We start from the raw sequence: 15,675 nt of genomic DNA, 5'->3' as shown, positions 1-15,675 counted from the left end.
TTAGAAGTCCACCTACAATACATCAACTGCATTGCCCTCATCAATCCTCTCAGTTACCTTATCAAAAAATTCAATTACATTAGTTAAACACGATTTGCCTTTAACAAATCCGTGCTGGCTTCCCTTAATTAATCCACACTTGATCAAGTAACTGTTAATTTTGTCCTGGATTATAGTTTCTAAAAGCTTCCCGACTACCTCTCCGTTATTTTGGGTTAGCATTAGGATAAACATTTGACCAGTATGACTCATAGGTTTCTAAATTTTGCTTAGCTACGTTTCTATCAACAAAGTAATAGAGTTTGCTTAAAAGAATGTAAACAGTTTACTGTTGACATCCATTTATTAAAGTTATCTCTCAATTTTTAGTTATCAATCTCTATCCACTATCACAAGATATAATACTCACTTTATTAGCATATAAATGTGCTTTTTAAAAATGTGGGCGAAAGACACAGAGGACTGAAAAACTGCATCACCATTATTACATATAGTGCATCAATTTTAAATATTGTGAATCAAGAATTAGAAAAAAATTACAAATATGATTCGAGACTTCCACAGGTGTTGAAATATGGTTTCCCAAATGTAAAAGACTATTCAGTCTTGTTTTAAATTTAAGATTGAAGATCACATTTAAATACTCCTTCTCTGCAACTTAAGAAAATTGATTTTGTCCTTTAGCACTTGTAAAAGAATACTGTAATTGAAGAAAGATACCGATCATCTTCCTGCTGGCTAATTTAAACATTAATAGGCTAAAAAACACAATTGATTTTAAATGGTTAATAATAGTTAGCCCAAGTCAATTTTCCATTCTGGAACATTGTTTTAAAATTTGAACACAATCAATTTGTAGTGTGGACCATGAATCAGGATTGTTCAGACATACCCATATCTTTCATTGATTCTCCTGGCAGCAACGGTGGTTCTTCCATTTGAGCTAGCTTATTGCCATCCCTTAAGACCTAGAAGTAGAACATACAAACTAAGAAGCTATAGAACAGAAAGAATATTTTGCTTCTCAAGGTCAACACAAGTTTTATAAACCTACACATACAATTTTTTTTACAAAATGAAAAGTATTTTTATACTATTGTCAGGAGCACAAGAACAGGTTTACTGAACTGGAAACACATTTATTGAAGGAAAAGTGTGATGTTAAAACATAATATCAAATTACCAGGATACGGAGCCAGGATATAGAAAGGAAAGGCACAGCAAAGCAGGTAGAGTAGCAATATAGGTAAGAGGGGACATAGCATCCTTACGAAGAAATAATTAAGTGTCTTGACATGCAGTTACGAACAAAGGTCAAGGATAGCAAAGGAAAGACGACAATTATTGACCATTATGGTAGGCCCTGTTTTTTTTTTAAATCAGGGAAGACTGGAAAAGAGAAAAACAAACCATAATCTTAATCAGAGAATCTCAGTTAAGCAGTTACTGACTAGAAAAACATTAGAGCAGAACTAAGCAAGAGCAAGGTTTTGGAAGCAGTTCTCAACCTTTTTTAATATTAGGACTGTTCTTTTGCCCTTTTTATTCTAGATATTTTTGGCTTGGGTGTTTCAGGCTACTCTTGCAGGTGACCATAGCTCCCTACATCCTCAAGAAAGTTTCCACTTGCCCAGGATATCAAACAGGGAACCCTTTTTAGTTCAGCAACTTGGACGCTCAGTAGGAGAACACTACAATAGTTGAGTTGAGTCTGCATGTGACAAAGGCATGGCTAAGGGTTTCAGCAGCAAATGGGATCAGGTAGGAGCTGAGATGGGTGATGTTATGGAGGTGGAAGATGTTTCAGATCTCAATTTATCATGGATTTGTGAAGTCTGACTAATCTAGTTGAAATTTTTGAGGGTATAGTGGATAATGAGTACATATGGATGTTGCCTATATGGACTTCCAGCAGGCATTAGATAAGGTTCCACACAAGAGATTACCAAAAATGAAAGTGTACTGAATTAGAGTAACCTTGTGATACGGGTTGGTAATTTAGTTGGGAGGTAGGAGAATAGGAAGAAAGGATTGGTGGGATATGACAAGCAGTGTTCCAGGGATCTGTACTGGGCATCAGCTTTTCATCATATATGTTAATGATGTATATCCAAATTTGCAGATGACACTAACTTAGTAGGTACAGTAAGTTGTGTAGATGGGAACTGGAAGTTACAATGGACATAGACAGAACAAGTGAGGGGGCAAAACGATGGCAGATGGAATTCAAAGTGGGGAAGTGTGAGGTCATCTGCGAAAGACAAATCAAAATATTTTCTTAACTGGGAGAGATTCGGAGCTGTACAGGAGATGATGAATTTAGGTGTCCATGTGTACAATCACCAAAAGCCAGTGCACAGGTACAAAAAGTAATTCAAAAAGGCTAATAGCAAGTTGGCCTTTAACTCAAGGGGGTTGGAATATAAAAGTGAGGATGTGAGGCTTTAATTGCACAAAGCCTTGGTCAGACCTGACGCACTCTTCACCCCCCTCCCCAGTACTGAGGTCACACCTGAAATGTCCCCCCAGTGGCTGAGGTCACACCTGACGCGTACCACCCCCACAGTGACTGCGGTCACACCTGACGCGAACCCCCCACCCCAATGACCGAGGTCATACCTGCCACCACCCCAGTGACTGAGGTCACACCTGACCCCCTAGTGACTATGGTTACACCTGACTCCGACCACCTCCCTACACCCCACCCATGACTGAGGTCACACTTGACCTCCACAACCCCTCCCCCCCTCAATCCCCAGTGTCTCGGATTCGCCTGCCCCCCCCCCCCCCCCCCCCGGTGACGGTGACTGTGACTGGGCTCTCCCCACGGCCTCTCCCTCACCTGCTCCAGTTGCCGTGTTCCCAGGCATTCTGGCGCTGATGATTCAGCAGCACGAGCCCAGCAAGAAACTCAAACAAGAACGAGCACACGCGCAGAAAGACCAACCAGTTGCGCATGTTCAGTGAGTTACTCTGGCCATTGTACAAGGTGTTATTTAAATTAGCTTTAGAGCCGCAAATTTCTGGAAAGACAAACCAGAGGAAGAATGCCGTCTCCATGGAATCGGTTTCACCATCAAGAACGAGCTGGTCGACCGCCTCAGAGACTCCCTGTGGGATTAACGAACGTCTCATGACTCTGACTCACCCTATCCCGGAACCAATGCGCAACAGTCATCAGTGCGTATGCCCCAACACTCAACGCAACAGATGAGACCAAAGAGGGCTTTTACTCCAGCCTCGAACAATCCCTGTCCCACATCCCTACGGACGACAAACTGATCCTCCTCGGCGACTTCAATGCCAGCAAGGACACAGCCCTCTGGGGAGGCGTGATCGGCAAAGAGGGGGTAGGGAAAACCAATTCCAGCAGTACCCTGCTCCTGACAAAATGCCTAGAGCATGACTTTGTCATCACCAGAGAGACAAGTACAAGGCATCGTGGCAACACCCTCACTCCAAACACTGGCACTTGCTCGACTATGACATCGTCCGAGCCAGGGTTTACAAGGATGTGCGCATCACCCATGCCATGACAGGAGCTGACGACTGCTGGATGGACCACCGCCTAATCCGTTCCATCATTAACATTAACATAGCCCCAAAGCAGCGACAGCAACAAAAGCAGTGCCGCAAAAAAGTCAATGCCGGGGCACTTAAAGACCCAGCTAAGAGAGCCCTATACAGCCAGCGCCTCACAGCTAACCTGGCTTGTCTTGATGACCCTGAGCGGCAGAATACCCACAGCACTTGGTCTGCCCTCCAGGCCTCCATAGCCAATGTCTGTGAAGAGACGCTCGGTCACTCAACCAGGAAACACCAGGACTGGTTTGATGAGAATGACCAGGAGATCCAAGAGCTAATAAATCACAAGCGCAGGGCATTTCTGAGCCTAAAACTCAGGAGCAGCAAAACAGATTACAGACGGCTTAAGGATGAGGTCCAACAAAAAACCCACGACCTAAAGAACAGATGGTGGGTGGAGAAAGCACAGGAGATTCAGCAGCTGGCCGACAGCCATGATGAGAGGATTCTTCACCGCAGTCAAGGCCACTATGGGCCAAACACCCAAGGCCCCACCCCACTGCTGGCCAAGAACGGGGAGACACTCTTCAAGGACACCGAGACGGTCGGGACCCGCTGGAAGGAGCACTTCAAAGATCTCCTGAACAGAGACTCTGCCTTTGACTCGAGTGTCCTCGACTCCATCCCACAGCATGCTACCGGCCACCATCTCAGCAAAACCCTAGCCCTGCACGAGATAGAAAAGGCCATCTGGCAGCTTAAGAACAAGGCAACGAGAGTGGATGGAATCCCCGAAGAGATACTAAAATATGGGGGAGAGGCACTATTGACACGAATGCATGACCTCATCTCTCTCATCTGGAAGGAGGAGAGCATGCCGGGAGATCTGAGAGATGCAGTAATCGTGACCATCTTTAAAAAAGGGACAAGTCCGACTGCGGTAACTACAGAGGAATCTCCCTGTTATCAGCCACAGGGAAAGTCGGCGCTAGAATCCTCAACAGTCTTCTCCCTGTGGCTGAGGAGCTCCTTCCGGAGCCGCAGTGCCGATTTCGTCCTCTACGGGGTACAACGGACATGATCTTTACGGCGCAACAACTGCAAGAAAAATGCAGGGAACAGCACCAACCCTTGCACATGGCCTTTATTTGACCTTACAAAGGCCTTTGACACTGTCAACTGCAAGGGGCTATGGAGTGTCCTCCTCCATTTCGGATGCCCCCAAAAGTTCGTCACCATTCTCCACCTGCTCCACAACGACATGCAAGCCGTGATCCTGACCAATGGATCCATTACAGACCCAATCCACGTCAGGACCGAGGTCAAGCAGGGCTGTGTCATCGCGCCAACCCTCTTCTCAATCTTCCTCGCTACAATGCTCCACCGCACACTCAACAAGCTCCCCACTGGAGTGGAATTAAACTACAGAACCAGTAGAAACCTATTCAACCTTCGTCGCCTCCAGGCCAGATCCAAGATCGTCCCAACCTCTGTCGTCGAACTGCAGTACGCAGACGACGCCTGCGTCTGCGCACAGAGTGTGAACTCCAAGTCATAGTCAATATCTTCACTGAGGCATACGAAAGCATGGGCCTTACACTAAACATCCATGAGACAAAGGTCCTCCACCAGCCTGGCCCCGCCACACAGCACTACCCCCCAGTCATCAAGATCCACGGCGCGGCCCTGGACAACGTGGACCACTTTCCATACCTCGGGAGTCTATTATCAACAAGGGCAGACATCAACGAGATTCAACACCGACCCCAGTGCACCAGCGCAGCCTTCGGCCGCCTAAGGAAAAGTGTGTTCAAAGATCAGGCCCTCAAATCTACCACCAAGCTCATGGTCTACAGGGCTGTTGTGATACCCGCCCTCCTGTATGGTTCAGAAACGTGGACCATATACAAGTAGACACCTCAAATCACTGGAAAAATACCACCAATGATAACTCCGCAAGATCCTGCAAATCCCCTGGGAGGACAGACGCACCAACGTTAGCGTCTTCGACCAGGCCAACATCCCCAGCATCGAAGCACTGACCACACTCGACCAGCTCCGTTGGGCGGGCCACATTGTTTATATGCTTGACACAAGACTCCCAAAGCAAGCGCTCTACTCAGAACTCCTACACGGCAGGTGAGCCCAAGGTAGGCAGAGGAAACGTTTCAAGGACACCCTCAAAGCCTCCTTGATAAAGTGCAACATCACCAACGACACCCGAGTGTCCCTGGCCAAAGACCGCCCTAAGCGGAGGAAGTGCATCCGGGAGGGCGCTAAGCACCTCGAGTCTCATTGCCAAGAGCATGCGGAAATGAGGCGCAGGCAGCGGAAAGAGCGTGCGGCAAACCAGTCCCACCCACCCTTTCCTTCCAACGACTGTCTGTCCCACCTGTGACAAGAGACTGTAATTCCCATATTGGACTGTTCAGTCGCTCAATAAGTCATTTTTGGAGTGGAAGCAAGTCTTCCTCGATTTCGAGGGACTGTCAATGATGAGAGCCGCAAACTGACAGATGAGCGTGGTACACTCACTGCCCAGGGGTACAATTCAAGGAAATTGTTAGCCCAGGGACACAGTACCACATCCGGTTGCTGTGCGGTCACCCTAGGATATATTGGCCTCGGAGGGGGTACAACATACTCACCAGAATGATATCACGACTTAAAAGAATTAAATTACTCTGCATTCCGTTGAGTTTAGAAGGTTGAGGGGTGATCTATTCGAGGAAGTTTAAAATAACAAAAGGATTTGATATGGCCGATGCTGATAAGCTATTTCCTCTGATAGAGGATTCCAGAACAAAGGACATAATCTTAAAATTAGAGCTAGGCCATTTAGGAGTGAAATCAGGAAGCATTTTTTTCCCCACACAAAGTGTAGCGAAAATCTGGAACTCTCTCGCCCAATGGTGGGTCAATAGAAATTTTTAAAACAGATCGATAAATTTTAGGTGGGTAAGCATATCAAGGCATATGGAGCAAAGGCAGAATAATGCAGCTGAGGTACAGGTCAGCAATTATATAATTGAATGCTGGAACAGGCAGAAGGGACTGAATGCTCCTGTTTTTATCTCCCAGTGTTCCTACAATAAAGACTTGGATTTATATAGCGCCTTTCACAACCACCGGACGTCTCAAAGCGCTTTACAGCCAATGAAGTACTTTTGGAGCGTAGTCATTGTTGTAATGTGGGTAACGTGGCAGCCAATTTGCGCACAGCAAGCTCCCACAAATTTCTCTTTTTAGGTAGTCCCTCGGAGTCGAGGATGACTTGCTTCCACACTAAAAATTAGTTCTCAGGTGACTGATGAGTCCAATGTGTGACCCACAGTCTGTGTCACAGGCTGGGCAGATGGTGGATGAAGGAATGGGTGGGTGGGGTGCTTGGGTTGCTGTGCGCTCCTTCCGCTGTCTACGCTTGGCTGCAGCTTGCTCCCAGCGAAGAGACTCGAGGTGTTCAGCGCCTTCCTGGATGCTTTTCCTCCATTTTGAGCAGTCTTGGGCCATGGATTCCGAGGTGTTGGTGGAGATGTTGCACTTTTTCAAGGAGGCTTTGAGGATATGTCCTTGAAGCGTTTCCTCTGTCCACTTGGGGCTCGCTTGCCGAGACGAAGTTCCGAGTAGAGCGCTTGTTTTGGGAGTCTCGTAGCGGGTATGCAGATGATGTGGCCCATCCAACAGAGCTGATCAAGCGTGGTCAATCCTTCGATGCTGGGGATGTTGGCCTGAGCAACAACACGGACATCGGTGCACCCATCCTGCCAATGGATTTGCAGGATCTTGCAGAGGCAGCGTTGGTGGTACTTCTCCAGTGCGTTGAGGTGTCTGCTGTACATAGTCCATGTCTCTGAAGCATATAGGAGGGCGGGTATCACCACTGCTCTGTCGACCATGAGCTTGGTGCCCGGTTTGAGGTCCTGGTCTTCAAACACTCTTCCTCAGGCGACCGAAGGCTACACTGAAGACAGTGTTGGACTTATGTCATCGACGTCTGCCCTTGTTGACAGTAGGCTCCCAAAGTATGGAAAATGGTCCATGTTGTCCAAGGCCTCGTCGTGGATTTTGATAATCGGGGGGGCGGGGGCAGGTTGGTAGAGGACCTTTGTCCTACGGATGTTTAGTGCAAGGCCTATGCTCTCGTACGTTTCGGTGAAGGTGTTGACAAAGGCTTGGAGTTAGTCCTCAGAGTCTGCGCAGACGCAAGCGTCGTCTGCGTACTGTAGTGCAATAACAAGAGGATGGGACAACCTTGGATCTGCCCTGGAGGCGGCGGAGGTTGAACAGTTTCCAGTTTGTTCTGTAGATTAGCTCCACTCCAGCGGGGAGCTTACTGAGGGTGAGATGGAGCACTGCAGCAAGGAAAATCGAAGAGAGGTTGGTGCGATGACACAGCCTTGCTTGACTCCAGTCCAAGCGTGAATTCAGTCAAGGTGGATCTGTTGGTCAGGATCAGTGCTTGCATGTCATCATGAAGCAGGCGAAGGATGGTGACAAACTTTTGAGGGCAACTGAATTTGAGAAGGACGCTCCATAATCCCTCACGGTTGACAGTGTCGAAGGCCTTTGTGAGGTCAAAGGCGGCCACGTACAGGGGTTGGTGCTGTTCCCTGCATTTCTCTTGGATTTGCCGTGAAGATCATGTCCATTGTGCCCCTTAGTGGGCGGAATCCGCATTGTGACTCTGGGAGGAGCTCTTCAGCCACAGGGAGAAGGCGATTTAGGAGGATTCTTGCGATGACTTTCTCTGTGGCAGACAGCAGGGAAACTCCTCTGTAATTACCGCAATCGGACTTGTCACCCTTCTTGAAGATGGTCACGATTACGGCGTCTCGGAGATCCCCGGCATGCTCTCCTCCTTCCAGATAAGAGAAATGAGATCATGTATTCGTGCCAATAGTGCTTCTCCACCATGTTTTAGTGCTTCGGCGGGGATTCCACCTGCTCCCGAGGACTTGTTGTTCTTCAGTTGTCAGATGGCCTTTTCTACCTCATGCCGGGCTGCAGTTGTGCCGAGATGATGGCGTGTAGCATGCTGCGGAATGGAGTCGAGGGCACTCACGTCGAAGACAGAGTCTCGGTTAAGGAGATCTTCAAAGTACTCCTTCCAGCTGCCACTGACTGCCTCTCTGTCCTTGATGAGTACTTCTCCATTCTTGGGCAGCAGTGGGGTAGGGCCTTAGATGCTTGGGCGTTAGGTGGTCGTGACTTGCACGTCGTGGTTGTTGGCTAATTGCTGGATTTCCTGCGCTTTCTCCACCCACCATCTGTTCTTTAGGTCGCGAGTTTTTTGTTGGCCCTCGGCCTTCAGACATCTGTAGAGCTGTTTTTGTGCTCTCGAGTTGTATTGATGTTTCCAGTTCAAGAATGCCTTGCGCTTGAGGCTTATTAGCTCCTGGATCTCCTGGTCGTTCTCGTCGAACCAGTCTTGTTGTTTCCTGATCGAGTGACCGAGCGTCTCTTCACAGGTGCTAATTATGGAGACCTTGAGGGCAGACCAGGCGCTGTGTACACTCTGCGTCTCTGGGAATAGTCAGGTTGGCAGAGAGGCCCTGGCTAAATAGGGCTTTCTCAGCAGGGTCTTCGAATGCTCCAGCGTCGATTTCCCTGCGGCATTATTTCTGTTGTTGCTGTTTTGGGGGTACGTTGATGGTGATAACAGAGCAGATTAGACAGTGATCCGTCCAGCAGTCGTCAGCTCCTGTCATGGCGCGGGTGATGCACACATCCTTGCGGTCCCTCGCTCAGACGATGAGGTAGTCGAGCAGATGCCAGTGCTTGGTGTGAGGGTGTTGCCATGAAGCCTTATGCTTGTCTTTGATGGAAGGTGTTGGTTATGACAAGGCCATGTTCTAAGCATTTCGTCAGGAGGAGGGTACCGTTGGAAGTTGGTTTTCCTTACCCACTCTCTGCTGATCGCACCTCCCCAGAGGTCTGTGTCCTTTCCAACTCTGGCATTAAAGTTGCCAAGGAGGATCAGCTTGTCGCCCGTTGGGATTCGGGAGAAGGATTGTTCAAGGCTGGAGTGAAATTCCTCTTTGGTCTCGTCTGTTGCTTCCAGTGTTGGGGGGGGGGTACGCGTTGAAGACTGTAGCACACTGATTCTGGGATAGAGTGAGCCGAAGAGTCATGAGGCATTCATTTATCCCGCAAGGGGAGTCTCTGAGATGGCCAACTAGCTTATTTTTTATGGCGAAGCCTACCCCATGGAGGCGGCATTCTTTTTCTGGTTTACCGTTCAAGAAGGTGTAACCACCACCTTGTTCTGCCCGCCGGGGTCTCGCTTAGGGCGGTGATGTCTACATCGAAACGTCCGAGTTCCCGGGCAATGATAGCAGTACGACGTTCCGATCTGTCGCTGTTGGGGGTCTGTCCACAAGGGTCCTGACGTTCCAGGTCCCGAACTTCATTTTGAAGGGTGGAAGATGCCTGTGCATGAATTCTTTTAACGTGGGGTGGCCGTTGCACACAAGCTACCATACGGGCTTGACAGAGCAAGATCTTGGTCCAGTGGCAAGGGGATCCAAGACGACTGGAGACCAGGCTCCGCTACATGGGTCTAGTACACACACACACACACACACAAATACACACCTACTGTCCTCCTTTCTCCTTCCCGTAGGCCCTCTCTCCATGGGATTTATGGGATGCAGCGTAGGCCTCACGACCTCGCTGTAGGCCCGTGCTGCTCCTTCCCTGGGCCCTGACCCTGCTGCTGGTCCACACTGCGCCACAACCTCCATTTCCCATCGCTTCCCACCTTCGGTCTAGCCGCTCCGCTCCGCGCTGACCTCCAATTCCTCCCCGATCTCCGCTCCTGGGTCCCGACCCCACCACTGGACTTGACTTCGCTCCAAGGTACGCCACCAATCAGCTTCCTTGGTTCCCGTGACGCCGGTTTTGTCGTCCTCTTTGATTTCATCGCCTTCTCAGGACGGCTCGTGCTGCTCCCTGCGGTGGCTAGCTCCTGGTGTTCCCACCCAGGTCGGATTGGCACCGTGCTGAGTTCTCGGGCGCTGCTGCCTTTATCTCTGGTGTTGCTCCTGGTGTTCCCACCCAGGCCGGGTCGGCACCGACAAACAGCAATGTGATAATGATTAGATAATCTGTTTTTTTGTTATGTTGATTAAGGGATAAATATTGGCCAGGAGACCGGGGATAACTCTCCTGCTCTTTTTCGAAATAATGCCATGGGATCTTTTACGTCCACCTAAGAGAGCCGACAAGGCCTCAGTTTAATGTCTCATCCGACAATGGATAGAATAAGAGGCCCAAAACTCAGCTCAGGGTTGAATGGGACACGGAGGTTGCAAAAAGTCTGGTCCGGCCTGATAGTGGCTGGGAGGAAGGCAGATTTGGTGGTAAGAGTACAGAGTTACCAGTGAGTCCGGAGACGATGGCCTTATCGACATTTAACTGGAGGTAATTGTGGCTCATCCAAGACTGGGTGGGACATGCAATATATGGTGCTTTCAAAGACCTTTTGGAAGACCCTGTAATTATTTTATATGACTATCCCCAAACCCCACCCCCATTTTTCCTCATCTAACTTCAATGAATCAGTATGGATTATATAAGCAAGTTAGTCCATCAGCATGGCACATTTAGTGTGTGATGCACCATAACTCACCTCCCAACTCCCCAAAGCCTTTTCACCATCTACAATGCACAAGTCAGGAGTATGATGGAATACTCTCCACTTGCCAGGACAAAGCAGCCCACTTGATTGGCACCCCATCCGTCACCTTAAACATTCACTCCCTCCAACACCAGCACAACGTGGATGCATTCTACAAGATGCACTGCAGCAGTGCGCCAAGGCTTCTTTGACAGCACCTCCCAATCCTGCGATCTTTACCACCTAGAAGGACAAGGATAACAAGTGCATGGAAACACCATCACCTCCAAGTTCCCCTCCAAGGCACACATCATCTTTACTTGGAAACATATCGTCATTTCTTCATTGTCGCTGGATCAAAATCATGGAACTCTCTACCCAACAGCACTGTGGGCTCAATTTTGGCCGAGCCCGTTTTTCAGTGTACTTACCCGTGTTGCGCCGCTTATGTATGATTGGAGATGCGCCGGAAATTTTTTTTTGCAAATTTGGTCACTGTCTGGCCTCTTCACTGCAGTCGCGCAGCGTGGCCAGTCGACTCAGGGGGTGGAGCCTGCATTCTGCGCTGGAAAATGTGCCGTGACATCTGCACATGTGCAGTGGAGAACGTTGATGTCCGCATATGCACAGTAGTGCTGCGAGTTGGTAATTGGCCAAAGAGCTGGTGTTTTCATGCCAAAAGGAGTGCTGCTGTAGGAAAATCACTGCTGAATGCAAGAAGCAGTGCTCTGTTTGGTAAATTCAGTGCTGCATGCCAGCAGGAGTGCCAGAAGGAGTGCTGTATTTGGAAACATCACTGCTGCATACACAATAAGTACTGTGTGTTTGGAAAAATCACTGGTGCATGCCAGCCAGAGTGTATTTTGAAAAATCAGTATTGTGTGTCGAAGAGCATTGGAAAAGTGCTGAGAGTATCTCAGAGCAGCTGCACAATACAGCAATGCAGCAACGTGGACCAAGAACAAAGAATTTCTTGCTGAAAGAAGTGGAGATACTAGTTAATGTCATTGAGAACAGATGGCAGGAGCTGGATACCAGCAGAGGTCACATAAAAGTGCCACCAAAAGAAATGAAGGAACGCTGGAAGCAAGTTCTGCGCATTGGTGAACGCCAAGAGATCTGGAAGCCAGTGTAAAAAGAAATGGCAGGACCTTGGTCAAGTAGTTAGTGTAAATAAGATTTTCATTTATTCAATGCAATTGCAATTGTAAATGTGACTAGCTGTATATGTCCCACCCAGCAGAAAGACATCCTCTCTAAAAAGTAGCATTTTCATTTTTGCAGAAAAAAATTGTCCCACAAGGGAAAGAACCCAAACAGGAGGAGGCCTGCCAAATCTGCACGCATTGACACCCTTGGAAGACAGGGTCGCTGCTTTGATGGGTCCTGCCTGGAAAAAAACCAATCAGTACTGCACAAGCTGGGCCCACACTCAAGGGAGAGGGTAAGTCCTGAAAATTCATCGTGGCCCTTCAAATCAACCTGCTGCTTGGTCTGAACTGTGTGAGCCTACTCATCCCACCCATCCTGCCCCCCTCCTCTCCTCTGCTGCTAACCATTTGACTGTTCTGTTATATTTTTGCAGAACCTGAGGCCAATCCTGAAGTTGAGAGCAAGTTGCTTCAACTGGATGAAGCTGCCACTTCTATATTGAATATGGAGCATGTGCAGTTCTTGGAGTTGCCAGCCCCTTCCGTGACTGGTGATTTGAGTATTGTGGGATATTCCATGGTTTCCCCCCTTCCATGACTAGTGGTTTTAGTTCTGGTGGGACATTCCATGGTTTCACACATTCCTAGGTTGTGGGTCCCAGTAGCGGGCTGCAGCAAGTAACACCCAGGGCCCCACCGTCCGAGGATGCGGGTCCCAGTGGGATGCCGCGAGGCACACCCAGGGCCCCACTGTCCGAGGATGCCGCGAGTCACACCCAGGGCCCTACTGTCCGAGGATGCCTCGAGTCACACCCAGGGCTCCACTGTCCGAGGATGCCGCGAGTCACACCCAGGGCCCCACTGTCCGAGGATGCCTTGAGTCACACCCAGGGCCCCACTGTCCGAGGATGCCGCGAGTCACACCCAGGGCCCCACTGTCCGAGGATGCAGGTCCCAGTGGGATGCCGCAAGGCACATCCAGGGCCATACCGTCAGAGGCTGTGGCTCCCACTGGGATGCTGCGAGGCAGACCCAGGGTGAGGGGAAAGAGAAATCGACCACGCTCTCCTAAGATGCAGGATGCAACAGATGTAGTTCAGATCATGGCATTGAGTGCGGAAAGCATTGACCTTACCCGATCACTCCTGGACACCATCAATAGGGTGAGTGATGAGGTAGCGGGACTGTCGGGAGAAGTAACAGCAATGGCACGGGAAATGGGAACGATGTCCGGGAACATCAGTGAGGGAATAGTGTCCATGAGGAAGGGAATGTCAGGTAGTGCAAAGCACAGCAGTGGCCATGAGTGAGGGAATGTCATAGATAGTGGAAAGGACGACACTGGCAATGACACAGACCATCAGGGAGGGAATATTTCAGTCCGCTGAGACACTGTCACGGTGCATGAGGAAGGGCATGTGTGAGTTAGTTGCTGCAATAAGGGAACACACCAAGGCCATGTGCCCATTGACAGAATCAACTGCCACTCCCAGTGCAATCCCCACACCAACCTCTGAAGAGACCCAAGCCGGGCCCTCACATTAACACCTGACCCCCACCCATCAAGAAGTGCGCATTAAACGGGATGTTAGAAGGAATAAGCTTGGTATCAAGCCCAAAATCACTCCACCACCACCTGAGGATAGGGGTGGTGGAGAGTCCAAGACCAAGCGCAGCAGGCGGTGTTAGACGAAGGGGGATAAGAGATGGGTACAGCTTTTCTTTGCTGCTGCTGTTGTTGATGTTACTGTTCTCACAATAAAAGTTTTTTGTTTGTTATGTAAATTTACAAATTTGTGATCTTAAAGTTTTTAAGTGATCTTAAAGAGTCATATTAAAATAAAGTTTGATACAATAATTTTATTACAGTAAACTTAAGTACACTGTAAACTTTTGAATAAAATATATTTTACATTAAAACTTGATCATTTTCCATTAGCACAACACAACACTACGGAACAGCTCCAAAAAATAAACATGTCCATGTAGAATAGTTGTCGCTGAGACCTCAGGCATCAGTAAAGCATTCACGGATGAGCTGTTGGCGCAAGGCTTGAGCAATCGTTAAAGGAGCTCGATGGCCCGCCCTCCTCCGACGTCATGCTCCGGCCTCAGGCACTTGCATGGTTTCCTCATCCTCATCATCATCCTCCTCCACGTCACCTGCAGCTTCCAAATCATCAGCCACTCTCACCGCAGGTGGGTTTTCTTTCACTACCAGCTGCTGCTGCCTCATGATGGCTAAGTTATGCAGCATGCAGCACACAGCAGAGAACTGACCGACAATCTCAGGGGAGTATTGCAAGCAGCCTCCAGAATGGTCCAGGCATCGGAAACGCTGTTTCAAGATGCCAGTGGTCCTCTCTATGATGCTGCACGCTGTGCGACCTGTTGTATTGACGGTCAGCTTCTGTCCGGGTCATGCGAAGGGGCGTCATGAGCCCGGTGGCGAGGCCATACCCTTTGTCTCCCAGTAGCCAGCTCTACCCTTCTGGTTGCTGCTCAAACATGGCAGATATAACGCGGTCGCATAGGATGAACGCATCATGGGTACTGCCAGGGTATCTTGCATTGACTGACATGATGCAATGCATGTTGTCACACGCGAGCTGCACATTAATGGAGTGGAAGCCTTTTCTATTCCTGAACAGCTCAGAATCTTGCAAAGATGCTCGCAAGGCGATGTGGGTACAATCAATGTAGCCCTGTACCTTTGGGAAGCCAGCAATCCTTGAGAACCCCACACAGCCCTGTCATGGATTGCTTGGGCGGTCATTGGGAACTTGAAGTCATTCCTCCGCGCATACAATGCAGCCGTGACCTGGCGAATGGAAACATGTATTGCATGTTGAGAGATGGCGCACACATCTCCAGTTGTAGCTTGAAACAATCCAGAGGCAAAGAATGAAAGAGCAGCTGTAACTTTCACTTCAACTGACAAAGCAGTCCATCTGATGCTTCTCGGCTGCAGGTCTGGTCTCAGCAACTCACAGATCTCAAGGACAACTTCTCTGCAGAAATGCAGCCTCTGGACACATTCTGCATCACTCAGGTGCAGGTACGAACGCCTGACTCAAAATTGCCGAGGTGGGTAAAGCCTCCTGCCCAGCACCCTATGGGCTCTGATGTTCCTGATGTGATGAGCTCTAATCAATTGTCTCCTACATAGCACAATGATGCAGAATGCTCGTACAGGATATGGCATTGTCAGTATTGCCCCCATACTTAGTTAAACTTTCAAAGGTCAAAACGGCAGGAAAGCAGGCAGAACAGGTTCGCGGTTCTCTCGCTCTCTTCTCCCGCCAAGGTTTGTGTGGATGGACCATGTTGTGTATCTGTAAAGCATGCACTCCCATTTTCCGCCACCAGGGAGCTCATCCC

General features: G+C 49.0%; 1 protein-coding gene across 4 annotated transcripts in view; it reads right to left on the bottom strand.

Annotated features, from left to right (window-relative positions):
• mtmr2 (myotubularin related protein 2) overlaps positions 1-15,675 on the bottom strand; it is a 168,486-nt gene that overhangs the window by 99,403 nt on the left and 53,408 nt on the right. For all 4 annotated transcript variants that reach the window (XM_070891948.1, XM_070891949.1, XM_070891950.1 and 1 more), the window contains exon 3: positions 893-968. In XM_070891948.1, the coding sequence (XP_070748049.1) occupies positions 893-968 (76 nt within the window). The remainder of the gene's footprint in view (positions 1-892; positions 969-15,675) is intronic.

The sequence above is a fragment of the Pristiophorus japonicus genome, chromosome 10 (genome assembly GCF_044704955.1).
Source record: "Pristiophorus japonicus isolate sPriJap1 chromosome 10, sPriJap1.hap1, whole genome shotgun sequence".
NCBI classification, from domain to species: Eukaryota; Metazoa; Chordata; class Chondrichthyes; family Pristiophoridae; genus Pristiophorus; species Pristiophorus japonicus.
The sequence above is the reverse complement of the archived record's forward strand: the minus strand, read 5'-3'. Positions and strand labels throughout refer to the sequence as shown.